The 27,674-nt window shown below is 40.8% G+C and overlaps 1 protein-coding gene across 1 annotated transcript in view; it reads right to left on the reverse strand.

Annotated features, from left to right (window-relative positions):
- COL4A3 (collagen type IV alpha 3 chain) overlaps positions 1 to 27,674 on the reverse strand; it is a 124,041-nt gene that overhangs the window by 58,213 nt on the left and 38,154 nt on the right. Inside the window, exons 2-8 of the mRNA XM_028105227.2 lie at positions 9,528 to 9,584; positions 6,961 to 7,050; positions 3,703 to 3,747; positions 3,009 to 3,053; positions 2,292 to 2,354; positions 1,562 to 1,615; positions 322 to 348 (exon numbers count right to left, since the gene is read on the reverse strand). Of these exons, the coding sequence (XP_027961028.1) occupies positions 322 to 348; positions 1,562 to 1,615; positions 2,292 to 2,354; positions 3,009 to 3,053; positions 3,703 to 3,747; positions 6,961 to 7,050; positions 9,528 to 9,584 (381 nt within the window). The remainder of the gene's footprint in view (positions 1 to 321; positions 349 to 1,561; positions 1,616 to 2,291; positions 2,355 to 3,008; positions 3,054 to 3,702; positions 3,748 to 6,960; positions 7,051 to 9,527; positions 9,585 to 27,674) is intronic.

The raw sequence follows: 27,674 nt of genomic DNA on the forward strand, positions 1-27,674 counted from the left end.
TAGGAATAAATATCATGTCCCAATTATTAACTGGTTTCTGAATTAATTGCGAAGCCTAATTTATAATTACTTATACCTCATTATTTTTTTAAATTTTTTATTGTTATGTTAGTCACCATACGTTACATCATTAGTTCTTGATGTAGTGTTCCATGATTCATTGTTTGCGCATAACACCCAGGGCTCCACGCAGAACGTGCCCTCTTTAATACCCATCACCAGGCTAACCCATCCCCCCACCCCCTACCTCATTATTTAAGAGAAATCTTTTCATATGTCCACTTAGAGATTTTCAATAATAATATGCCACACATGACTTACCTTTTCTCCTTTCAAACCAACAGCACCCTAAAAACAGGAAACCAAATACTTAACATCACTGCTTTGTTCTTGCTGCTATTCTGCCCGCTCTCCCACTGTCTACTTCCCACCGTTCTTAAAAATTTTTTATTGAAATTCAATTAATCAACATATAATGTATTATTAGTTTCAGAGGCAGAGTTCAGTGATTCATCAGTCTTATATAACACCCAGTGCTCATTAGATCACGTGCCCTTCTTAATGTCCATCACCCAGTGACCCCCATCCCTCCACCACCTCCCCTCCAGCAACCCTCAGTTTGTTTTCTATGATTAGGAATCTCTTATGGTTTGTCTCCCTCTCTGATTTGATCTTGTTTTCTTTTTCCCTCCCTTCCCCTATGCTCCTCTGTTTTGTTTCTTAAATTCCACATATCAGTGAAATCATACGATCATTGTCTTTCTCTGATTGACTTATTTCGCTTAGCATAATGCCCTCTAGTTCCATCCATGTCGTTGCAAATGGCAAGATTTCATTTTTTTTGATGGTTGAGTAGTATTCCATTGCACATATATTCCCACTGGTTTTTAAACATGCTCGAGTTTCTTTCATTTAAACAAACAAAATCTCCCCCCACCAGTCTCTCCTTCATGTCATCTGCAATCTTCCCATTCTGTTCCTTCCTCAGTGCCCCACCTGCCTCCTGCCTCCATCCATGCTGGAAATATCCCTCCCTATGGCTTGCAATGACAGTGACGTCGCTAGAATCAATGACAAGACTTCAGATCTTACTGGACGTCTCAGCAGCATTAGTCAGCTGTCAGCCACTCCCTCTACTGAAATACATCTTTCCCGGGCTTCCATAATATACTCCTCTTGGTCTTCTTTCTACCACGAGGCCCCTCTCTTTATAGGTGTATTCTCCTTGACCCAGACATCCTGTGCTGGGGCTTGTCTGTTCTGAGGTTCTTTTCCCCTCCTTCTCACTCCTTGTGTCACCACCATCCGGGGCCTCTCCTCTAACCAAATCCAGCTGCCTATCACTCATCTCTGCTTGGATGTCTCAAAAGCAAAATAAAACCCCAAAGCACAAACCTGAACTCAAAATGCATTTATTCATTCACCTCCCCCCCACCCATGCTCTGAATGTCTACTACCGGCGGCCCCTGACTTCCGCAAAGTCATGATGGATTTCAGCACGCGGCCATTCTGTAAATGACTCGTGTTTGTACTTTATACAGAGTTAGAAATGGTTACCTACTGGGATCCCCGGGTAGCCTGGTGTCCCCGGAAGGCCTGGAAACCCTTGCTCACCCTGGAAGGCATACAAAACTTGTTATTCTTTTTAGTCGTTCTAGAACAGCCTATTGAGATAATTTCCCTGTTTCTCTCTTCCAGCCCTGCAGTGGTAAATCTAGACTGAGTAACCTAAATTCCTTATGGCTACTGGGTCATGAGGCTGAAGGCCAGAAAACCATTATATTAATTGAAAACAGGATTAGAATCTACTGTTTCTCAAATTGTGCATAAACGGCAAAAGTGTAATTGTGCCAAGAACTTTTTTAATTGCTCTTTCCTTGAAACTTGAGTAATTAGGTCTTTCATGGCCACCATTCTGGGGGAAAGGAGGGTGCTATCACCAAACAGAGGGCATGAGTGAACACTGGAAAGCTCAGTCCCTTTTCTCAAAAGACCAATGTTGCATTCCAAGCGTTCGTTTCTGATTTACATACACTCACAACCTTAGGTGAAGGGTGAGCCCCCAGCTGTCCTTCTGTGGAAGAACCTGAGAGAACGTCCTCAAAAGACAATCAGAAACCAAGCCGTAAGAAGAAAGAAAATCATTATGTTTCTGTCCTGAAGACACATACCAAGGGTTCTGGCTAAAAGAGTCTCTCAAGGAAAGTCTGTGCCTTCTCTTTCCTCCTTCCCCTTGATTGATTCATTCTGCAAAACGTTTCCTAACCATCTCCTGTGTGAGGAGTACATACCTTAGACCCATTGCATCCTGGGACACCAGCAGGTCCATAAGGCCCAGGATGGCCAGGGGTGCCCTGAAAACAGAGCAAGTCTCAGAGAGGTGACATCACCCCCCGGGCCCCGGGAACAAGGAGCCATCATGAAGGACCCAAGGCGAGGGAAGAGACGGCCTAATTTAGATACTTATTTAAATACAAATGGCTATTACATAGTTAAACAGTGTATTTAGTTATTTTAGATAATTTAAATAAAAATCATGGCAACTAAAATGGGCTAATCAAAACCCAAAATTATCAAGTGAGATACAGATATTTTAGATAGAACAGAAGACCCTTCTATATAAAGTGAAGTCCCTTAACATGCTGTTTTAAACTGGAAGCCAGGAAAGGAAAAAGAAGAGGGATGTATACACGGGATAAACATTATTTTAGTATTCTACACCATTAAATGGAGCTAATCTGTTCTAGTCCATCCCATCCCTTCCCATTCTATCTCATCTCATACTGTCAAGTCCCATTCCATTCTGTTCTGCTTGGATTTTAGGAAATCCAACCGGACTTGTGCGTCCTACAAATCTGCACTCTAATATATCATGTGATTCTACTGTAACATTCTCATCATGTAGCACATGTCTCAGTACCTATTCCTTTGTGCTACTGCTTTGACGTCTTATTAAAATGAGCTTTCTTTTTATTTTTTAAAATTTACACATTTTCCCCATTACTTACTGGAAGTCCAGGAGGCCCTGAAAATCCCGGCAATCCAGTTATTCCCTACAGACGTAGAAAAGGGGAAGGTGACAAGAAAACCACTTAAAAGTGTTTCAACCTATAAACATAAAAGTATTTACCATTCTGATAACCCCATGTTGCAACTCTGACTAGGAATGGCTGAACACTCTTTGAAAAACTAAACCAAACCAAAAAAAAGGTCTGACAAACTTTTCAAAATCTTACATTTATCAAACTTTTTTGAAATTTTTATTTACATTTTAGTTAACATATAGTGCAATATTTAAAAAGAGATGATTAAGATTGTTTTTGCCTCTTGTGGGTGGACGTTTAAGGTAAAATTTGCATACAGTAGAGTGCCCCAAGCTTCTGCAGTTTAAGGAACCTTTGCATATGTGTGCATGTACATATTGGTACCACCACCATCCCATCCACACAGGGAACATCTCCACCCCGCTATGGTTCTCTCACACCCTTTCTCAGTCCATTAATACCCACCCCCAACAGAATAACCACTGTTTTCTGCCATGACAGATTACTTTTACCTGTTCTTGAACTTCATCTATTGAGTGTATCATATAGAATGTACTCCTTTGTGACATTTGTATAACTTTTACAGTGCAGAGTTCTTATTTTTTAAAGAAGAAGAATTTTCATCAAACAATCAGGATGGACCAGTTGGACTACTAACCCTCACACCTTTGGGACCCGTGAGTCCTGGGAGTCCTGGTGAGCCCTAGATCCAAGAAAAAAAAAAAAAAGGCACTGGAAATTATTTGGCACTAAGAAACCATAAATTAAAACTCCCCATTCTCTTCACATGCCAAACTGTTTTGTTCTTGTGATTATTTCAGTGTTAACACAGTGAAATTGCCTGTTTGCTTAATTGAAGCGAAAACATTTATCAGAAAGGACCAACAGGAGTTCGTTCAAAGCCCCGCTACTCAATGTGGGGTCCAGGGGCCTGCAGGATTATCATCACCTGGGAGCTTGTGAGCAACGCAGGCTCTCATGCCTCCCCCACCTCTCAGACAGATTGATTCCAAATCTACATTTTCACCAGATCAGAAGATAACTCTTGTTCACATTAATGTCTGAGAAGAGCTGCTGTAAAACCCCACATTAGCCAGACAGAGGCTGAGGTCTGATGAGGATGATGATACAGTTACAATGGGGATGAGAATGGCAGCCAATATTTCTGTGCATGAGAAAGACTTTATTAACAAAATGGGCCTGGCATGCACAAATAAATAAATAGCCAAGTAAGAACTGCCTGAACCAGAGATAAACTTGCTTCGGGCATATGATGAATACAGTTGAGAGGCCCTGTTTCTTAGAGAATAACCTTAAATGGAGACTTTTCGAACCAGGCCACTTGGTGTGAAAGTTCCATTGTCCAAAAACCCTTTTTATCATTCCTGGGAGTTTCAGTATGTTTTGGTATTTTTGATTTTTTTTTTTTTTTTTTTTTGAGGAAAGGGTTGTTACAGAGTCTTCTGAGATTGGGATGGTCAAGGCCACAGTCGGCCTTCGCTGACTGAGGTGGAATGCCTGGGCGCATGCCCATGTTCTCCTGCTCTGCAGGATGCTATTTGTGTTATGCACAAGACCCCCAAATTGTAATTCTTTTCATGCATACGATATTTAAAATTAAGAGAAGAAATTTTTAAACCTGAAAAATCTTTTTGGTCAGGTTTTTTTTTTTTTTTAAAAGATTTTATTTATTTATGTGACAGAGAGAGACACAGCGAGAGAGGGAACACAAGCAGAGGGAGTGGGAGAGGGAGAAGCAGGCTCCCCACGGAGCAGGGAGCCCGATGCGGGGCTCGATCCCACTTAAAAATCTTTTTGGTCAGGTTTTAATATGCAATAATTGTCTGCCTTTGATCAAATTATCTTTTGCAGCTACATCTATAAAGTACATAGTTTGTCATATACAAGTTTGTCATATACAAACTCCATGACAACATGGCCCCCGAATTTTCTGGATTAACTTTATGGAATACCTCCACATCACATAACCCATCGTAAGCACCCTATGTTTGCAATGATTATTTAAATTGATTGTTGGCTTCTCTAAAGACGTGCCAGCATAACGACAGGAATGGGGGTAGAGAACAAAACAAAAAGGAAAGAGTTGATACGAGTTGATCCAAGTCCAGAGTTGAAGTGGCAAATTCATTTTATTAGTGAAAAGGGGGACTATCCTAGGCCATGCCCTGGAGGAAGGCGGTGGGATGGTCAGACACTGAATGGGGCCGAATTCAGGCACTAAATGTCCAAAATCTGAATGATTTTTTTTTTTTTCAAAATTAGGGTCAGAAGAAAGAGAAATGGAGAAACACCACATACATGAATCAGACAGACACATAATGGTAGAATTCCTGGAAAAGCACAACATTTTGCTTGTTTACTTAGAAACTGTAGGTGTGGGTTTAGTTTCTTCGGTTATGGGAATTTGATTCTGGCATCATATAAAACCAGATTTGAACTCTGATTTTGTCACCTTTAACCATGGAGCACAGGATAAGTTACTTAAGTGCTCTGAGCGTCGGTTTCCTCATCCCTAAAACGGAGAGACTGAGTCACCATAGTCATGATTTCTGGGGTTCAACGTGAAGAGTAGCTGAGAGACAGTCAAGAGTAAACGTCCCAATGCCTGACACAGAAGAAATTCGCAGTAACTGTTGCCTTTGATGACCAAGTAAGTAGTCCACACATTTATGAAATTTAAAAAGACTCTGTGGGGATCAATTATGATGATCTTTCATAGCTTATTCGTTAGTTCATAGCTTGCTGGAGGCCTGCAGTCGGGGGAACAACCATGTGAGTGCGTGAGAGCCCAGGCTTAAGTCTAGCTAATGTCCGCAGCAGGAAAGAGCCATCAGCACATCTAGTGGTTATGTAGTTCTTTAGCAAATCCTCTAGGGTATTTATTTGAACAAAGCCCTTTGTTGTATCACAGACTTTAGGATAAAAATGTGTGATGAGTTGAGAAAGAGGAACCCATGAAAGAAGAGAATCGGAGGAGGGCTGATTCCAGAAACAAAGAGCGACAAGTGTTTCAAGGAGAGAGATCCACATGGTGAAACAAAGCAGAAGGACACAAAAGTCATGGGTGACCTCTGCAGGAGCATTTTCAGGGCAGGGGGATCAAAGGAAAATTATGGCGGCTGAGGAGCGAATAGGAGATGAATTACAGTTAGCCTGGTTAGTTACTTGGTGTTTAAAATCTTGACAGAGAAAAGAAAGACAGGGAAAGGATGGCAATCTTTGCTTACAGGACCTGAATGATCCAGAGGAAATTTTATATAAGCATGCTTGAGGACTGAAAGAGAAAAGCTAACAACAAAAAGAAAGGAATGGCCAAGAGGCTTGGTTCTGGTGGGAATCCCAGGATCCAGACACAGGGGTAAGAACAGGTCCTGAATGAAAGGCCAAAAGAACTCACCCTTTCATGCAAGACGAAAGAAAATAGGCAGGGATAGAAGCTGTGTGGGTCAGGGAGGAGGAGGAAGTTGAGTACGGAACTTCAAGGTGATGAGCATTTGAATCTCTCTCTTTTTTTAGAAGATTTATTTTATTTACTTATTTGAAAGAGAGAGAATGAGAGAGAGAGAGAGAGAGAGCACACGAGAGGGGGGAGGGTCAGAGGGAGAAGCAGACTCCCCGCCGAGCAGGGAGCCCGATGCGGGACTCGATCTCTGGACTCCAGGATCATGACCTGAGCCGAAGGCGGTCGCTTAACCAACTGAGCCACCCAGGCGCCCCAACATTTGAATCTCTTGAGATAAGAGAGGACCTGGCTAAGCCTGGAGAGCAGGAATTCGCCATGGCATCCACCAATTGGCTGAGATGCTGAATTCTCTCCAGGTTCCCAGCAACCCAGGGGTAGGCATAAAGAAGGTTAGGTGAATTGGGGATGTTCCAAGCTTATAAACTGACATACCTTGGGTCCCTGTGGTCCAGGCAAGCCTTCGGGACCTGGGAATCCCTTCTGGCCAGGAGAACCAGCAGGTCCGGGAAGGCCTTTCTCCCCCTGTTAAAAACCAGCATAGGATAAGAAACACACAGAATAGCACTGTCCAGCAATAAACATACCCACAACCATTGCTTTCTTTTCTTTACAACTTAATGAGGACATTTGACATATTTTTTTTCCCCTTGGAACAACAAAATTGACACTCAGCAGTAAGTATAACAGTAAATGGAAAGCTACCTGCTTTTAGTATTTGTCTATAGGTTTGAAAGTGTTTGCCTTTGGTCTTGTAGGAACTACTTTTCCCCAAATGGTGGCGCTACACAGAGCAGAGATCAAGAGAGAGGGCATCAAGAACTGGAGCAGGGGCAGGCCAGTGAGAAAGTTGAGATTGGTGCAGTGTGTTTGCTTGGGGTTGGAGAGAGAGTGAGGCTAAGGCACAAGAATGTGTTTGGGGAGTGCGCGTAATTGCTTTGTAGCTTGAAAAGAACAACATGCAGGCTATCAGTTTTAGCCCTTTCTTGATTACACAGGAATTAGTAATTCAATCTGCTCTTTGTGTAGGAGATGCAGGAGATATCAAGAATGGCATAACCAAAAGGGTGAGCTAAATTGTTTTTTAGAAAGAGATGATATTATGAGAATGCCTCTAGTAACGAGTGAGTGAAAATAATTTAGGCCCCATGAGTGACATGGTTCTGCCAACAAATAATTTTCTGGTGAACCTGGGTCCTGGGATTGCTCTTTAATAATAAAGGTCGCTGGTTGATTCAGTCAATTTAATTACACAATTGGTAAATTAAATTTTAAAAAAGTTTAGAAAGAGATAAAGACAGCAATTTCACATGGTTACGTGCACACACATTCCATAAAAAGAGAAACAAAAAAATTGGCTAGTCCTCTCTCAATACTGTTACTCTCACACATCCTAGAATAGCATCTTGCACATAGTAGGGACTCGATAAATTCTTCTTCTTCTTTTTTAAAGATTTATTTATTTATATTGAGAGAGTGAGAATGAGAGAGAGAGAGAGAGCACATGAGAGGGGGGAGGGTTAGAGGGAGAAGCAGGCCCCTCGCTGAGCAGGGAGCCTGATGCTGGACTCGATCCCTACACTCCAGGATCATGACCTGAGCCAAAGGCAGTCGCTTAACCGACTGAGCCACCCAGGCGCCCGGGACTCAATCTTGAGAGCAAAAATGAATCCCGGCTTTCCAACCCGCATCTGAATATACTACATTCATAGCTTTAGGGAAAAACCTAAATCAAAGTTCGTGTTAATTATAGAATAATTGAAAATAAACGGAATAATTATTATATAGTTAGTATATAAATTATATGCAAATTATTTTATCTAAAGAGCTAAAAATACATTCTAAAAATATTTTTAGTCACCCCTCAATATTGTTAAGCAATTCATTAATGTCCCTGAGGAAAGGGCCTGATAAACAAAGAAAAAACTTTAGTTCGGCCTCTCTCTTAATTATCACAAATTGCAAGTTAATGGAGCGAATTAATGAGATTTCACGGCATTCTTTATTTTCTTGAATTCTGCAATGGAGCTACAGGTTTGCCCCGCTATCTGAAGGCACAGAGTTCCTACGAAACTCTTCCTAAATTGAAATGGTGTAAAATGGTGTAAAATCCCCGCTTTCTGAAAGTTCGAATTACACCATTTTGCTTTTATGAAAAACCTACGTTGATATGGTAATGTTTGTTTGTTGCTGTTGTTGTTGTTTTCACAGAAGCAAAATCCTCTTTGGATTTCTTCTGGTTAGCAAAACGAATGGCAATGTGGGTCTTTCCTAAAAGCGGAGTGGCGCAAGGCGAGCTTTCAGAAAGCGGGGGACACCGGTAGTACTTCCGGGTGCTGCATTTTGGCCTCAACCAGAGGGCTGTTGCAGGATTCTTTCGCCAGGGGGCGCGCCTGCACCAGTGCTGCAGGCCTTGAAGTCTTGGGATTTCAATGCCTGTGTCAAAGTGAGTGAATCGAGTTGTTTTCAGTTCTTTCGTGTTTATCAACATTTCTACATAGAGAGGCATTCTGATAAGCTTTTTTTAATTTTTTGCTAACTTGTTCCTTTTTCTTTACAGACCAAAAGAGTTACATTTTATTTTTTTATTTTTTTAAAGATTTTATTTATTTATTTGAGAGAGAGAGAATGAGAGATAGAGAGCACGAGAGGGAAGAGGGTCAGAGGGAGAAGCAGACTCCCCGCTGAGCAGGGAGCCCGACGTGGGACCCGATCCCGGGACTCCAGGATCATGACCTGAGCCGAAGGCAGTCGCTCAACCAACTGAGCCACCCAGGCGCCCAAAAGAGTTACATTTTAACTGACGGTATTTACACAAGTCGTCTGAAACTTACCAGAAGGTTTTTATTTTTTTCCTTTTCTTTGGTTAATGTTTATATACAATTTCTTTAAAATTGGATTGGGGAATGGAATAACACACTGCGGGTCTTTCTGATAAATAAGAGCAAATTCCTGGATGAGCTCTACAGAGGAAAGAAGCAATATTAAGATTTTGCTTTTACCTTCTCCCCTTTGATCCCATCACAGAAGCACGGGCCTTTGTCCTTACAGACACAACCCTAGGAAAAGGGAAAAAGAAAGAGTTTTGTTTAAAAACAGCTTAATAAATCCTGGCTGGCAGGGCAAGAGCAAACATTTTTTTCTGTTCTTTGAGCATTAAACACCAATGATTAGGAGCCATGCTATACTGGGGCAATAATGTATCAAGAGAAACAGAGCCGAGAAGTGAGATGTTTTGCACATAGGAGAACTGTCCGGTGAGTGTGCATCATTTTTACTGTTTGGGAATTCTAAGTTATTTATGGAAAAGGCGAAGTCATCTTTCCTTTTTTCAGGATAATGTGTAGTTGTACCATATGAAATTGCCATAACCGTAAGCAGAAAGTGGTCTAATGTTGGCAAGTTTCTTAGATTTAACATAATATATATAATATGTATATTATATATATGAATATGTATATTTATATATGATATATGCGTATGTGTATATTAACTGGTCATATCTTCAGTAAGTGATTCGAAGGTTTTCTTTTCCTGAAATGATGTTCAAGACTGAGAAAAGATGATCAATACCCACTATGTGTCTTTAAGGAGAACAAACTAATTCACTAATGTAGTGACATATTCTTGGTGTAAAGCAAAAACAAAAATTTAGCTGTGAGCTTGAGAACTCTTATCCTATCTCAGTTACTTTGACACATTTTAGAACCTATGCACAGGCCAACTCTAGTGAAGGTTGATTTTTAAAGATTTCTCTGCCAGCAGAGGACCAAAGAGGTAGTTGAAAATACTGAATTTAAAATGTGTTTTGACACATGTTCTATGTTTATGTATTTACCTTTTTTAAATTTTTTTCTTCAGGTTAATATTAACTGAGAATGAGTTTGCTTTCCACCGGAAAAGAATATTAATTGACAGCAAAGGCAGGGCAAGTCTAGGACCTGTGCTGGCTGGTTGGTAGAAAACATAAAAAAGAGAAATTGCTTCAGACATTTCCAAAGTGGAGGACCCTATTTGTTCAATTAAAATAAAATGCTTAGGCAAAAACATCTTTAATTAAATATATTTCCTGAGCCTAGAGCAGTAGGCTATGCCACCTTTCAAGGAAGGGAAGTGTAGAGTAATTTGCAGACACCACGTTTATACATACCTCACAATTTATATGAATGGAAAGTGATTGACTGAAAAGGAAAATCTATATTCTCTCCAAGTGTTGGATATTTGGTACTTTTTAGAAGACTAGATTTTTCTGATTTTCCTCCTAGATGTTTGGGGTCATTAAGTCATACCTTGACATCATATATTTAATCTTGTCTTTCTAGATTTTTCAACTTTTATGTTCATTTCAATCACATATTCAAGCATACTCTACTAAAGCAATAGTTCTCAAAGTGGGGATCCCCTGATCAGCAGCATCCACATCACCTGTAAACTTGTCAGAAATGCAAACTATCGGCCCCACCACAGACACACTGAATCAGAAACCCTGGGGGTGGGTCTCAGTATTCTGTTTTGTGTGTGTGTGTGTGTGTGTGTGTGTGTGCGTGTGTGTGCTTTGTGTTTTTTATTTTTTATTTTATTTTTTTTGCAGGATTTAGTTTGTTTTTCTTTATTTTTTATTGTTATGTTAATCACCATACATTACATCATTAGTTCTTGATGCAGTGTTCCATGATTCATTGTTTGTGCATAACACCCAGTGCTCCACGCAGAATGTGCCCTCTTTAATATCAGTATTCTGTTTTAACCGGCCCTCTGGGTGATTCTGATTCCACTAGTCTAAGCTATCACCTAAAATCTGAGTCTGCAAGCTAGAGCTAATCCTCTAAATGTTTCTAAACACTAGATCATTTGACACACTAATTTGCACATCTGTTTTTTGTTTGCGATGTCTTTTTTCCTGTCATCCCGAGCAAGTAGCCAGGCTTTTCTGTCCCTCACTTTTGGGAAAGCAAAAGCTGCCTGAAGACAAGAGCCTTAGTTTTTGTTTCTGGTTTAAGTACCTGCTGACAGTTGGCCCCAAGGGTTGGAGGGACAAGCACCCTGCTCCCACACAGCATTTGGAGGGGGCAGCGGGGCTTCAGAAAGGAGTCTGAGTCCTACACCCAAGAGCACTAGATATTGGGCAAGGAAGAGCCACCCGTGCGAGGACCCAATGCTCGAGTTCACGGTACGGTTTCCAGTGGACAGTGAGCATCTCTGACCCTTCTGCCTCCCAGACACAACACAGCACTCTCTGAGACTCTGGACCTCTCTGTAAGAGGAGGCAAATTACCAGTCCTCTAACCTCTGAGAAGGTACACGGAGGTCATGAGACAGGCCTTATTTTATTTCTTGGAGTAAAAGCCACGTTTGCCGTACGTTACTGGAAATCTTTCAATGTTAGCTTGAACAAGTGTTTGCCCCCAAATGAGATCAGGTCTTCCTTCTTATTTGCTCCTATGTTTAATGTATATATTCCCTGGTGCCTGTAAGCCCTAGGAGGGAAGGAATTCTAGTCTAATTCACATCAGTAACCCTGATGTATAATATATCCTCGGCCAAGGCTTGTGGATTGATTAAATGGATCAATGGGTAGATGGAAAGGTGGAAATTTTTTTACAGCCAATTTGGACCTGGAATTTCAAGACATATGAATCATATTGCTGTTGTTTTGCTCTACTGTGACTGAGATATTTTCTTTACGCATGAATTATGCGCAACTATTGATGAAGTGGCAAAAAATGAAACTAAAAGCCTTGGTTATTTTAATACAAGTTAAAATTAACACCAGGTTGGACTGAAAAGGTTTTTTTTGGAAAATTTTAAACCCTCCGCGAAGTTGAAAAATATGCCCTTTTATAAATATGCAACAAAATAAAAAGCCTTCTCTGCATTTATTGCTTCATCGTTGCTTTCAGTTCAAAATAATTTTTATGTCGAAGAGACATATTTGGGGTGACATATTCTGGTTTCCTGCCTGTCCCCTAGCCTCTCCTCCCCCACGCCCAGCCTGGCCTGGTTTGGGGTAAGGGGAAGTTGGCAGCGTTCAAAGCTGGTTAACACTCTACTGAGCAGGTCTGTTGATTCTGCATTATGATTATTGATCCTTTGCCCAGCCAATAGCCTGAGGCGAACGTTTTTCTGTGTGAAAAGAGCTGACCAAGTGTGGCTGACTGAGCCAGACAGACTCCATGAACTGCTCTTCGCAGGGCCCCTCCATCCCGCGTCTGCCTTAAGCAACTGACCGTGAGCCTTGGCAGCATGCCCTCCACTAAAGGGGAATGACACCCGTGCGCCGCTCTCGCGGTGGCCCCTTCTTCCCCACCCAGAAGCCGCTGTCGCCCCACTTGGGTATCGCAGAAATCTCACTGGAGATGCCACTTCCTATCTTTCAAGCCCTGTCCAGGGAGACACCACTAGTCTAGACATCTAAATCAGCCACCCGTTTTTTGTTTTTCTGGACGACAGCAAGCGTGCACATTACTGGCTCTGACAAAGAAGGGGGCAATCAGAGGTCTCTGGTACATTTGGGAATAAATCAGTAAGAAAGTTCCATCCATCTCGTGTAAGGCAGTGAGTGGGATTTATAATCGTTAACTCCAGGTTTTTTTTTTTTCTTGCCCTAAAATGTTTTGAGTCTAGCAGTACTAAGAGGCCTTCACCATTCATTTAAGATTAATAGACTCTGAAGGATCCCATGATAAGGATGCTGTAGAGGAAATGAACTTGGATCTGTCCTATGATGATTTCAGTAGTTAACATTATTTTTTAAGATTTTATTTATTGGTTTGATAGAGACAGCGTGCGCGCGCGCAGGCAGAGGGGGAGGGAGAGGGAGAAGCAGACTCCCTGCTGAGCAGGGAGCCTGACATGGGGGCTTGATCCCGGGACCCGGAGATCATGACCTGAACTGAAGGCAGACGCTTAACTGACTGAGCCACCCAGGCGCCCCCGGTAGTTAACATTTTTTGAGCAGTGACTGCATAGGGCACTGATCAGGCTCCCTGCCTCATGCACGACCTCATTTACACCCAATAACAATTCTGTAAGGTAGGTACTAGAATTAGCTCCACCTTAGAGCTAAGAAAACTGGATGTCGGAGGCTGGAGGTCATTCATTATGAATGGAGCTGGGGGATATTAATCCAGGTGGTTTGACCCAGGGCCATATTCTCAACCACTCTGCTATATTTAATTATCGGCTGGCTTTGTAGGCTACTGAGGCATTGCGGGAGGGACTCAGATATATCTCTTCCCCTCACACTGTCGCTGTGCCCCCAGCAATGGGATGTAAAATCCCAGTGATGAACATAACATGGTAGTTCATGGACTTTGCAGTATAAATCAGTAATGGGCATACTGCAACCCACAGGCCAAATCCAGTCTGCTGTCTGTTTTTACACTACTTTTGAGCTAAGAATGATTTTTGTATTTTCAAATAGTTGGAAAAAAAATAAAAAGAAAAATAATATTTTGTGACGTGCGAAAATTATCAAAATGGCACACAGGAATCTCTCTCTTCCCCCCTTTCCCTTCCTTATGTTCCTCCCCTTCTTCCTACCACACTTCAGTCTAAGGGTTGTTGGCAGGGAGGGCCCAGGTGATGCAAATTTTGGGTGGGAAGAATCCAGAAGATCATCTAATCTAAAAGTTCCTTGTATTTTGAACTTCACAGGGCAACAAAATAAAAAAAATTTAATGGAGACCAACAGTGGATTGTCTTATTTATATTTTGATATGTAAGAGCGATGGTTATCTTCAAACACAAACAAGCAAATCTACCCTCCCACACATGAGCCAACTGCAAATCTATCATCTACTATCATCATTCCATAAGAAAAAAACAAGATTTTTTTTTTAAGATTCCCCAATTCATTTGAGAGAGAGGGAGAGTGAGCATGCAAGGGTTCTTGCCCAAAAGGGGGAGGGACAGAGAGAGTCTTAAGCCCACTCAGCACTGAGACTGCAGTGCAACCTGACTCAGGGCTCCATCTCACAACCCCAGTCACAACCCCAGTCATGACCCGGATCATGACCCCAGCCAAAAACAAGGGTCGGGCACTTAACCAACTACGCCACCCAGGTGCCCCAAGAAAATGCAAATTAAAACACTGTAAAGGAAGCAAGAAAATAAATGCTCACAGACTGCAAGGTGCTCTTTTATATAAAGTGAAAATAAATAACTTTTATTCCATAAGCAATATCTACACTGTTCTTACTTTCCTCATTTCCCTTGGTCTGGTGAAAGTCTACACTGTCCAACACAGGCATGACTTTGGGAAGCATTAAACTAGTCACAACTGTCTCCTCTCTTCCATCCACAATCCTCCTGATCAGCCCTATCTGCTTCGTTTACTACTGTGGTTTTCTCTCTGAGAGGTGTCAGCAAGCTAATCTCATACAGTGTAATGCACGCTAGTGAATTAATTTTTAAAAGTATGCCCTGTAACTGACACATTTTTTACTGATAAATGCCTACACACACACACACACACACACACACACACACACACACACACACAATGTGCATAAATGCCCCAAGTGGTAGAAAATTCGAACAACTCCAGACTGACAGGTGAGACACGCGTTGGGGCAGACGGGACCCCTTAGCTTGCCTGCTCGGTTTGCCCATATGTAGGACCAGGTCTTTCAGAAAATATCTTTGATACTATTACTTGTTTAAAAAACTAGCTTGTATATAAAACTCATCTATTCCTTTTGCATGTGACAACCAGTGAAGAAGCACATTTGAACCAGGCATGTCAGAGTTCTTGTTGATCTCTCCAGAGATGCTACTTCCGATGGGAGAAATCTGGAGGAGCAGCCCTGAGCTCTTGTCCATGTGGAGGATGATCACGTGCCTTTCACCACTTCCGGGAGCTGTTGCGTGCCTAATTATACCAGTTGTCAATAGCAAATCTAAAGTGATTTTCAAAGTTTTACATTTTTCAGCTTTGGGTTCTGGGAGAGTTGCTAGAAGTGTTTAGAAACCTTGCACTTCATCACATAAATATAAGACATTTCAAGGGAAAATCCATTTTCTATCTGTAAACCTAAAGGTAACATAAAAGGAGCATAAGAAGCTGAAGGTCACCCTTACGACTAGGCCAGTTTTCCAAATGGAAGCCTTCTTCGGATTTTTGGGAAGACTCTGGTGTGATACTATCTGAAAATATGGACACTACTTGGGTAGTAATATTATTTTGAATAACAAGGAGAAAAAAAAAACAGTCTCACTTATGTATGTAAAAGTTAATCCAGGGGCGCCTGGGTGGCTCAGTCGTTAAGCTGCCTTCGGCTCAGGTCATGATCCCGGGGTCCTGGGATCGAGCCCTGCATCAGGCTCCCTGCTCCGTGGGAAGCCTGCTTCTCCCTCTCCCACTCCCCCTGCTTGTGTTCCCTCTCTCGCTGTGTCTCTCTGTCAAATAAATAAATAAAATCTTTAAAAGAAAAATGTTAATCCAGAAAGATAGTTTTTTAAATACTTTTGCATTTGTCCTCTTGTGTGTGCGTGTGTGTGTGTGTGTGTGTGTGTGTGTGAAAACCAGAATAAGATGATGGATAAAGAATAAAAAAGAGTACCAACTCACAAGCTGAGAAAAACAGGTGAGCAGATAAAAACAGATGAAAAGTGTCAACTGTTGGAAGCTGGGTGGCCAGTGAAAGCGTCACGTCAACTGGACCATTACATTTGTAAATACTTTGACACATATGCTCTGTTCCAATAAAAGATAAGACACAAAACCAGAAAATAAAAAAGACAAACTCAAACACAAGATAAATATTTCTGGTGAGCAACATGCAATGACAGCACAAAGCAGTGGTGGGACTGGATCATCACATGGTTGGACTGAGTCTAGAAGCCAACTGTGGTGGTTTCGAATTTGGTTCCTGTGCATAATAGGGAACATGAGCCAAGAAACACCATTTTAAAATTATTTGGATTGGGGTCATGAAGTATTCCCAACAGGGGCCATTCCAAAAGGGTGGGTACACACAGAGGAGAAAGAAAAAAGAAACAACAAAAATTGGAATACAGAGCTGTGGAGCTAGTCTCCAAGATGGCCCCCAGTGATCCCTCCTCCTGGCATGCATGTAGTTTTGTAGTCCCATCCAGTATTGAACCAGGGTCAGTCTGTAGGACCAATGGAATAGGACAAGTGTGATGCTACGTCACTCTGAGACTAAGTCATAAAAATAACATTGTGATATCTGCTCTGTCTTGGGTTACTTGCTTTGAGGAAGCCAGCTGCCATGTCAAGTCAAGGAGCATTATGAAGAGGCCCATGTATTGAGGAACTGAGGCCCCTGGCAACAATCTTGTGAATGAGCTATCTTGCAAGCTAGTCTTCAACTTTGTCAAGACTTAGACGACTATTGCCCCAGCCTACAGCTTCTGAACCCCATGAGGGACCTGGAGACAGCATCACCCAGGCTCCTACTCAGGATTCCTGACCCTCAAAGAATGTCTGAGATGATAAAAGTTTGCTGTTTCAAACTGAAAAATTGGGGGATAATCAATTAGGTAGTAGTAAATAATACAGGGGTTCAACTAAAATTAAAAGTTTGATGGAAATGATAAAAGAGAAATTCAAAAATCTACCCAGAAAATAGGGCAAAAGAAAAAGAGGTGAACAATAAGGAAAAAAGTGCAGAAGTCTTGAGGACGTCCAGTATCTGACCAAATGGAGTTTCAAAAAGGCCAAGGAGAGAAAATGGGAGGAAATTATCGAAGAAATAATACAATAAATGATTTTCTCAGGGAAGAAAATAAATGTTTTGATTGATAGGGCCGGCTGAATGTCCCCCTCTTACAAATACACACATCTGAGGCACCCTATCAAAGCATTCCAGAACACTGGGGACAACGAGAAGATTCTAGGAGGAAACAACAAGAAGAAACAGTCATATACAAAGATCCTGGAGTCAAAATGGCATTGGATGTGTCAACCGTAATACTATGAAGGAGATATGGCATGAGGCTTTCAGAATTCTGGGGTGAAATTGATTTTCAATGTAGACTTTTATACTCACCAAACGGTACATTAAGTTTGAGGAGACACAGATTATTTTCAGGTCCATAATGAAGCAAAAATGTTACCATCCAGGCATACTTCCACGGTTAACTACCAGAGGATGTGCACCACCAAAAAAACAAATTAGGTCAAGAAAGGGGAAGACCCGGGATCTAGGAGAGAGGAGCTAACAGAATGAGTGTCTCAGGACGACCGTGGTATAAATAACTTACACTGGAGCCGGAGGCTGGCAGCCCCTGGGGGACACCAAGAAAACTGTCTGACAAGTGTGACTAGAAAATTTAAAAAGCTTCAGGAAAAACAAAAGTTTGTCCAAGAAAGGTCACAGACATGAAAAGCAGTGGCTTAGCAATGAACATACTTCCCAAAACCATATACTACTGATTTAGCCAAAAGTTTTGATCTAAGCATGTTGGGAACATTTGAGGAAAAGGAGGGTTGTAGGTCACAGAAGTGTCCTCACCTACTGAGCTGCAAGTCAGTAGTGTTAAAATAACTCTTATGAGCCTGTTTTTCAGAAATATGGAAGTAAATAAGTGGAAGAAATAGCTGGAAGATTTAAAAGCCGTTGCCTCTTTGGAGGGGGATGTGGGGGAGGGTAGGCTGGAGGGGGACTTTGCTTTTGTTCCAAGTCTTTTAATACTATGAGTATTTTATTATTATTATTTACTATCTGTATTTTTTTACTCTGCTCAAAATTCACAATAAAGAAGAGAGTTCATCTCAAAACCAGAAAATTTCCTGTTAATTTCACATTTGAAGTCTAACAACGTATTGTTTTCTCAACCTAAGAAGCATGGTAAGTTCATCTTCAGTGATGTTTTTCTCCAATTTGGAAAATCACCAATCTAGCTTTGACTTCCTGGTAGAAAAAAAACACAGGAAGAATAAACATAGGAAAATTTTAAAGAAAAATGATTCAATCACTTGATGAAGACACCCTCAGTTGATTCTCTGCCGATGAAAGTCAGTCCTGGAGGTTGCCTGACCTACCACTTGCTAGTGGTGGGGTGGGGGACTTACACTCTCTGTTGTTCCAAGTCATATGCTGTTAAGACTGCAAGAGGCCTTAGGGTTTATCTGTCTCATACTGAGTCCAAGGTTGGTCCAGATTTTATGTGGAGCCCCGAACGTCTCCTTTTCTCTTGGGCGGAGGAGCTGACTACATTTTAGGGAGACTGGCAAACTTCCAAGCAGAGAGGCCATTATACATGCTAGTTCTCCTGCCCACTGCCCAGGCTAGATTGGGGAGGTAGGGCCCACAAACCTGTGGGCTCTGTCTCAGCTGTGGCCACATTAGAGAAGAATAATTCCTTACGGCTGAATTGGGCTGGGGCTCCATTCCTGGCTCGCGCTGGCCACTATCGTGAAACTCTCTTCTCTCTAAGCCTGGAGGACAGTAAATGCTGTCTACCTAACACTTTGATTGGGGCAGGACATAAGCCAACAAATCACGAACATGAAATCTCTATAAAGGATAAGGAGAGAATCTGATATCCTGAATTTGCTTTTTAAAACAAACTATAGAAATGTTTGGGGTGTTTTTGTTGCATTTGTTATGATTAACATGCTTTTTTGATGGCAGTAGTTCAAATCAAATTGTGATCAAGAAAAATCTCTCTGTTTAGTTTCATGGTATTCCAACTGAAAGTTAGGATAGTGGTTCTCATCCACTAGTATACAAAAATTATCTGGAGCCCTCAGTGGTCTTAATTTTTCCAGGATCCCAAGTCTAGAGAATAGCCCAGGAGACTGGGTTGCAGGGATTCCCCAGACCACACTTTGAGAATCAACTTTACCCCTTGAGCATTAAACAGAAATGGAGACTCATTTGGAAAACTATTACACTTACATCTGTGGTATTTATGAAATAAGGAAACAGTATTTCTTTTTAAAAATAGAAGTTAGGATTAATTATCAACCATAAATAAATTTCCCAAATGGTAATATGTCACTCCCCTGATAAAAATTGTTTGCTCATTTCTTACGGCTGGCCTTGCCAAGTCTAAACTCATCAGCGTGACGTACGAGGCTCTTTGTATTCTGGTCCCCCCTATTTCCCCAGGCTCAGAGGCCACTGGTCACCCCGAGCTCTCTTTTGCATTCCTGGGATTTTCCACATGGTCCTTTGGCCTGAATGCCCACCTCTCAATACCCCTTACTTTGCTTGGCTAAGTTGTGCTCATTCTGGAGAAGCTCAAAGGTTACCTCTTTCCAGAAGACTACCTCCCTAAATCCTCTAGGTAGTTACTTGTTCTTTCCTCTGTTTTGGGCATAACTGCTCTTATAACACGTATCTAATTGCATTGTAATTATTTGTTTCTTCATCATCTAACAAAGCTTCTCATAAGAACTAGTCATAGTTCATATGACTATGAACATAGTCATCTCTATGTTCCTAGGACTCTTCTCCCAGGGGGAAATTCGGCTTAGCTGTGTCACGTGACATCCGGGCTTGTTTGATTAAAAAAGGAGGCCCTCAAGACGAACCTGAGTGGTGGGGGTCGGGGGGGCCCATATATATGGGATATATATGGAAAGGTATAAAGAGAAATGTAACAAATACCCTTTCACCTACCCCCCAGTGTAAGAAATAGCACATTACAAATATGGTTGAAGTCCCCTGTCTTGTCTCTGAATCTTCAATAAAGTTTGTTCTGTAAAAAACTGCCTTATCCTGGGAAAACTGGACAAGCAGCACACTGTCCTGCTCTGGTCTACAAGTGAAAGAATAATTGTGGAAATTGAGATGTTGGTGCGATTCTGTTTTCAGCAAGTACAGGAAATCAGGAGAAGCTACCAAGAGAATGCAGGCCCCGGGGAATTTGCAGAAATCTTGGGCAGAATTTGGCTTTCCCATGGATTTGAGATGGTATTCAAAGAATTTCGAGTAGTTTTAAATCTCACAGGACAGAATACTCCTGTATAGAACTGGAGTGATCGTCGCTAATAGTAGGTGTTCAATAAATATTGACCCTATGAATAAATAGCTTACCGGGTACTAAATAGATCAAGTTGGTAGGCATAATTTATACAACTATATAAGATAGATTACCATTATTAAAGCAACAAAACGAAGTTAAAAGTGAAACTGGGCACATGTCAAGAATAATACAATGCTCCATGGGACTGAACAGACTACGGAGAGAGAAGCATATAAATATGATGATGACAGGGCGCCTGGGTGGCTCAGATGGTTAAGCGTCTGCCTTCGGCTCAGGTCATGATCCCAGGGTCCTGGGATCGAGTCCCGCATCGGGCTCCCTGCTCCTTGGGAGCCTGCTTCTCCCTCTGCTTCTCTCTCTCTCTCTCCTCCTCTGTCTCTCATGAATAAATAACTAAAATCTTAAAAAAAAAATAAATAAATATGATGATGACAGCTGGAGTGAGACATCATACAAAAATAAATAAGAAAGTGTAAGCTATGTCTCCAGAAAAACAAACATTTGGATATTTTAGACATTTTAATGATTGACCGAATTTTTTCTTCTCATCCAGATGACTAATGCCACGGAAATAAAAACCATAGGAGCAGGTAGACGAGAAAGCCAGGGGAGAATTATCCAGAGTCCTTAGGATCTGCACTGGGAGAAAAGAAATGCTCTAGCTGGAATAGTGTAGTATTACAAGTAGGAAGGATTAAGAGAAGGTAAAGGGCATGAGCCTCAAAGCACAGGGAGTGGAAAAGGCAAAGATAAGGTAGAAATAATGGGTCAGGGGACAGAAACTTCATTCCATGCTTTTATTTTAGATCAATAGAAGGGAAATTCTGCACGATGGTGACATCTGTTTTGGAAGGATACAAAAGAATATGAAAAACGGAGTTTTTATTCATTCCCTATTTTAGAATAAAAAGGAAAAGTAGGCGAAAATAAAAATTTAGAATTCAAAGCAATTGAGATCCCGGTCACTAAATTTCTAAACGTTAAGCATTGACTATCTTTTGGCGCTCTATGAAGATGATTGTATTTTCACACTTCCCTGGTATCTGCTTTGCTCTTCATATTAAAAATAGTGTTTGTTGTTGCTAAAATAAAGTTTGATTGTTGGACTTGGATCAACAGAGCAGCATCTAGATAGCTTGCTTCACTGTTAGTTTTGGAAAGAAGACTACAGAAAGAACAACAAAAGCATATTTAAATTAGTTTTCTTAAGACAGAGATGTAATCAGTATCATATCCCAATAAAAAAATGCAGAGCTTTGACTTTTACATGACATCTTTTCAAATGTGCAACTGTATTTAGAAAACCCTAAGGAAAGGGTTAGCCATTCTGGCAAATTCAAAAGATTTATACACACACACACAGACACACAGACACACAGACACACACACACACACGCATGTGCATACACACACCTAGACAACGGTGCAGCTATCCTTTGATAAGACTTTGGTAGCTAAGGGCTCACGGCAGCAGCAGGGGCAGGTGCCGTGCATAGTCTTTATACAATGTTGGTATTCAGTCACATTCAGGTATTTCAAAAGTCATTAATTCTGGAAGTTTGAATATGAATATCACAGCAGTGTTGAGAGTATTTTCAGCCCTCTTCTTGTTTGCAGGAACATTCTGCACCGCGGAACGAGCAAAGCCAGTAATGTCCCAAATAATGTTTAACTTTCAGGCCTCTAAATTTTTTTTAGGGATTTTTATTTATTTATTTGGGTGAGAGCGAGAGAGAGGGTGCACAAGCAGGGCAAGGGGCAGAGGAAGAGGGAGGAGCAGACTCCCCGCTGAGCAGGGAACCCGATGTGCGGCACTCGATCCCAGGACCTTGGGGTCATGACCTGAGCAGAAGGCAGATGCTTAACCGACTGAGCCACCCAGGTACCCACAGGCCTCTAAATTTTAATACTTTATCTCCAAAGAAAAATACTGAGGTCCCAGCAGAGACTATGGCAACCAAGGATTCTGTATGAGCACATTTCTTCTGAGTCATTATCTCTACTACCGAATTCACTTGCTAAAACCACACATTTTATTTCTGAATCTTCATGCGGTAAATAAACTCCTAGATAACATACAGATGATTCTCACAATTTGCAATGTTCCTAGAAAAAGAGAGGAAGACCCCTAAATTAACCATTATGTATTGATGGTATACCCAGCATTATTTTTTTCTGTCCTGTGTCAGGTTTTCTATAACCCAAACCTATGAACTGTGGTTATTGGCACAAATACCCAAATAAAACAGAGCCAAGAAAATAGGGTGATTGAAATGAAGTTATTGCAAATGTTTAAAACCAGCAAATATGACTTCATAATGTGCACACTTGTTGCTTGGTGAATAACATGCTTACAAATGGCTTGTTTACAAAAGTTGATTGAAATCAGCGTCAATAGATAAAGTCACTAATCCATATACGATTGTTGAACAAGAGTCTCATTTGGGCCCAAGGCTGTTGAGAAACATGAAACATTCTAAGAAATACAATTTCTAGATAACTGAAGTTTACCCCTAACGTACCCAATCTTTGATCAACTGTCATTGTAGTTCATGGTCTTTTGCCTTTGTAAATAGACTGTAAGTGACATAATCCTCCCTTTCTAAACATTATTGCTGTCACTGTCAACACTTTTGTGCCCCAGTGGATTCTTGGCACCCAACTGATGATGAAGAAATATTTGCTGAGTGATGCTATTGCATGTATTGAGATATTTGCATCTATATCATTTGATTGCAGGATGGTATATGGTTTCAGTTGTTAAATATGCTTTTCTTTTTCTTTTGAGGGAGGCTCTTTTCATTAGGCATTCTGCTTTTCCTTCTTTCTATTCTTGAATTCCTGCCTGTAACTGTCTGTACCTCTCCCCACATTCTGTTTCATACATGCTATTAATTAAGAAATCAGGTAACTAAAGTTTGGTAGAATTGCTTGTAAATTCAGAATAAAAAGACTCTGGCTAAGGTTTGAGGGCCTCAATGATAAAAGTTCAGGAGATTTGTAGCATTGTTCTGGTTTTTGTTTATCTTCTAGATAATTGAAATCGTTAGGTAATGATGTGTTTATATAATGAATAAGTAAATAGTTACAATACAATATATACAGTCATATTTAAACATCCTCATTTAAAAAACTTTTTGTGGTACATATTCATAACATAAAATTAATCATAACCATTTTTATGTGTGCGGTTCAATAGTGTTAAGTACATTTGCATTGTTGTGTGACCCATCTCCAGAATTCTTTTCATTTTGCAAAATTGAAATTCTGTTCCCATTAAACAACTCCCCATTTCCCCTCCCCGCAGCGTGTGACAACCACCATTCCTTCTTTCTCAATGAATTTGACTACTCTAGGTACTCCATATCAGTGCAACCATGCATTATTTGTCTTTTGGCATATGTAATGAGCATAATGCCCTCACGGTTCATCCATGCTGCAACACGTAAACACCCTCTTACTTGTTTTGACATCATTCAATTTTTTTAAAGATCTTATTTATTTATTTATTTATTTATTTATTTATTTATTTGAGAGAGAGAGCGTGAGCACTAGCGGGAGAAGGGGCAGAGAGAGAAGGGGAGGGAGAAGCAGACTCTCCGCTGAGTGTGGAGCCCAATCTGGGACTCAATCCCAGGACCCTGAGATCATGACCTGAGCTGAAGTCAGACGCTTAACCGACTGAACCACCCATGCACCCCATAATTAAATGTTTAATATCAAAACATCTGTCATTGAAAGCCAAGGTCATGAGATGCATACCCACACATATGATGCTAGGAAAAGCTGAGGGAATATAAATGTGCCCATAAGACAGACAAGATTTCTTAAGGACTCAGTTGCGTACATTATGGCATATCAATACAGTGGAATATTATGGAGCTGTCTAGAAAGATGAGGCAGATCCAGGTGTTTTACCTTGGAGAGAAGATATGACACTAAGTGAAGAAAATATACTGCTAAACAGTATGATCATAGTTTTGTATGAAACACATATGTGGGGGCGCCTGGCTGGCTCAGTCGTTAAGCGTCTGTGTTCGGCTCAGGTCGTGGTCCCAGGGTCCTGGGATCGAGCCCCGCATCGGGCTCTCTGCTGGGCGGGAAGCCTGCTTCTCCCTCTCCCACTCCCCCTGCTTGTGTTCCCTCTCTCGCTGTGTCTCTCTCTGTCAAATAAATAAATAAAATCTTTAAAAAAAAAGAAACACATATGTGTATGCACAGTAGTATGTCTGGAAGTATATACATAGAATAGTTAAAAATGGTTATCTCTGGGGCACCTGGGTGGCTCAGTCTGTTAAGCATCTCACTTTGGCTCAGGTTGTGATCTCAGGGTCCTGGGATCGAGGCCTGCATTGGGCTCTGTGCTGAATAGGGAGTCTGCTTGAGGATTCTCTCCCGATGCCCCTCTCCTCTCTCTCTCTCTCTCTCTCTCAAATAAATAAAATCTTTTTAAAAAATGGTTCTTTCTAGGGCGCCTGGGTGGCTCAGATGGTTAAGCGTCTGCCTTTGGCTCAGGTCATGATCCCAAGGTCCTGGGATCGAGTCCCGTATCGGGCTCCCTGCTCCTTGGGAGCCTGCTTCTCCCTCTGCTTCTCTCTCTCTCTCTCTCTCCCCACCTCTGTCGCTCATGAATAAATAAATAAAATCATTAAAAAAAAAAAGAAAAAAAATGGTTCTTTCTAGTGGTGGAATTAAGGTGTCTTTCAAATTTGACTTTTTACTTCCTTGAATTATCTTATAACTTTGGCATCTACATTATTTCACAATCAGGAAGAAAAAACAATCATAACATTTTCATTTTTTTTAAAAAGGAAATCATAATAATGATAAGGGAATGGTAGATTGGTGACCCATCCACAAAAATGAAAAACAAAAATGCTTTGCTGAGAAAAGTCTATTTTAGGTTTAGTTTATGTTACTTTCTCATTTCAGTCCTACATTCTAAGCCAATTAAACAAACAAACAAAAAAAAACCCAATAAAAGTTTCAGACATTCAAGAATGAGTCAGTCTGAAAAATATTTTCAGGTACACTTTTCATTTTTGTGGAGTTGATAAATAGCGTCCTTTGTAGGTAATGATGTGATAAGAAAGTTCTTAAAGCAGGCACCCAGACTATAGAGCCCTATGAGTTTACAAAAAGCCTCTTCAGAATACGAATAAATGGGAAGGAAGTGAACATACCTAGCAACCATATTTCAAAGGACTCAGCAGTGAGTCTCAAGTTCTCCACACACAAATCTTTGAAATGTTTTTCACCTTACACAGCCAGTGCCTATAATAAGGAACAGGTATTTGAAGAATGGAAAGCTAGTTGTATGCCTAGAGATATGATTGTCAAGTGTTTTTATAGACTCCGGCTTAAGGAATAAAAAATGAAAAAAGACACAACCCTGGACACACTCTATAGGGATCTGGATTTACAGCAAGAAACAGAGAAAAGTTTCTGATATTAAGCTGTCATGAAAACACATCTTCCTTTAAAATGTGTGAGAGACAAACAACTTTTGTCTAAGCCACAGAAAATACAAACGAAATAATCCCCATCAAAGGAGACATCTCTAGTAGAACAGTAGAAATACTATTGGCATGTCTATATGCTCGTAGTTATAATATACTAGGGTTTGAAGAAACTCTAAGAATTACTCAATACAACCTTTTAATCTTTAAATGAAGGAAAAGTATGATATATATTAATAACCCTGTTGTCCCTTTGTGCATATTTAAGGGATTGTAATACACATACATGCATGATATTTTACCAGATGATCAAGAAATCTCACATCAATTTCTATTCCTAATTTTGTGGTTTGGTACCAATGAGTCCCTGAGGCATACAGACTTCTCAATGTGTGGAAGCTAAAATGAAGCAGATTTCAAATGACTTAAACCATCTTCAGAATGGATGCTCACATATATACAGTACAGAACTAAGTTTCTGTCTGGGAACAGTGTTTCACCTGTGCTTGCTTCGAACACACAACCAGAATCTTTGTTACTTTGGGGCTTTGACTTTGTTTTCATGTGCTCCTTATCACCAAAAGGGCAGAAACAAGAGTTTTCATCTCTTAGGTGTGGATTAGGGTGGGGGTGGGGCGGGGGGAATACAGCCTGTGGGGCACATCTTGTCCACTAACTTTTGTCTGGACCTCAAGCTAAGAATGGTTTTACATCTTCAGTTGTAAAAAGACTGTTAGCCTTTCCAGGAGAGCAGTTGCCAGAATGTTGAGGACATTGCCTCTTGCCTCACAAGCCTAAATATTTACTATTTGACTCTCCAGAAAACGTTTGCTGACCCCCAATGTAGAGGAGAAAGATTTGGAACTGGACAGAAGGCAAAAGTACTTGAGTAGCTTTTCAGACTATTTGACTTTGGGCTGGTTGAAGACCCTCTCTGGGTCTCCATCCTCTTACACATATGGTCTCTTTGTCATCTAATTCAAGTTTGTGTTTTGTGCTACACTGTAGCTATTTAAGGAATCCTAACAAACCCAATTTAATTTGCACAACATGCAGAGAATAGCACTGTGACCTTGATTTGCTTTGGAAGAAGCCAATCTGGGTCAGGATGAAGGGAAGACATGATGATGTTTATAACTTTTTAAATATGAAACCCAAAAGTTTAACCAAAACAGGTTTGTTTATGAATGGCTGTGGCCCTTCTGATGGAGTCAAGAACCATCTCTAGGGCAAGGGTCTTGGGTTTTACTTTAAACAGGTTTATAGTATATAAGGGCTATGTTGGCCTTGACTCTGAAACCTCTCAACTACCTTCCCCAGGACCTTATGAGTCATGGATGTTCAGCCAGGCTGTTGCCTGACATCGGAAGCCCCACAGTAAGAACTGAGAATGTTCCTTTAACATAAAGACAGTAGCAATATGCACTGGAGATGACTGAGAGCCACAAAAAATTGGAAACACCATTCTAAAACATATATGGAAGGGAAATGGGCCCATCATAGGCAAAATATATCTGAATAAAAGAACCAGGGAGGGAGGATGCTTTTTGAGATTTCAAGACTTATTATCCAAAGCTTGAGGAATGAATACACTGTGGTGTTGGTGTAGAGATGGAACAACATAAAGGACCAAGAAATAGACCTGCCATATATATGTTATATATATGCCATATATATATGTTATATATTATATATATATGTTATATATTATATATATATTTTAAATTT

This window comes from Eumetopias jubatus, unplaced genomic scaffold (assembly GCF_037043125.1).
Source record: "Eumetopias jubatus isolate StellerSeaLion01/CBP00866 unplaced genomic scaffold, mEumJub1_p1.0 scaffold_3, whole genome shotgun sequence".
In the NCBI taxonomy this organism is placed as follows: Eukaryota; Metazoa; Chordata; class Mammalia; order Carnivora; family Otariidae; genus Eumetopias; species Eumetopias jubatus.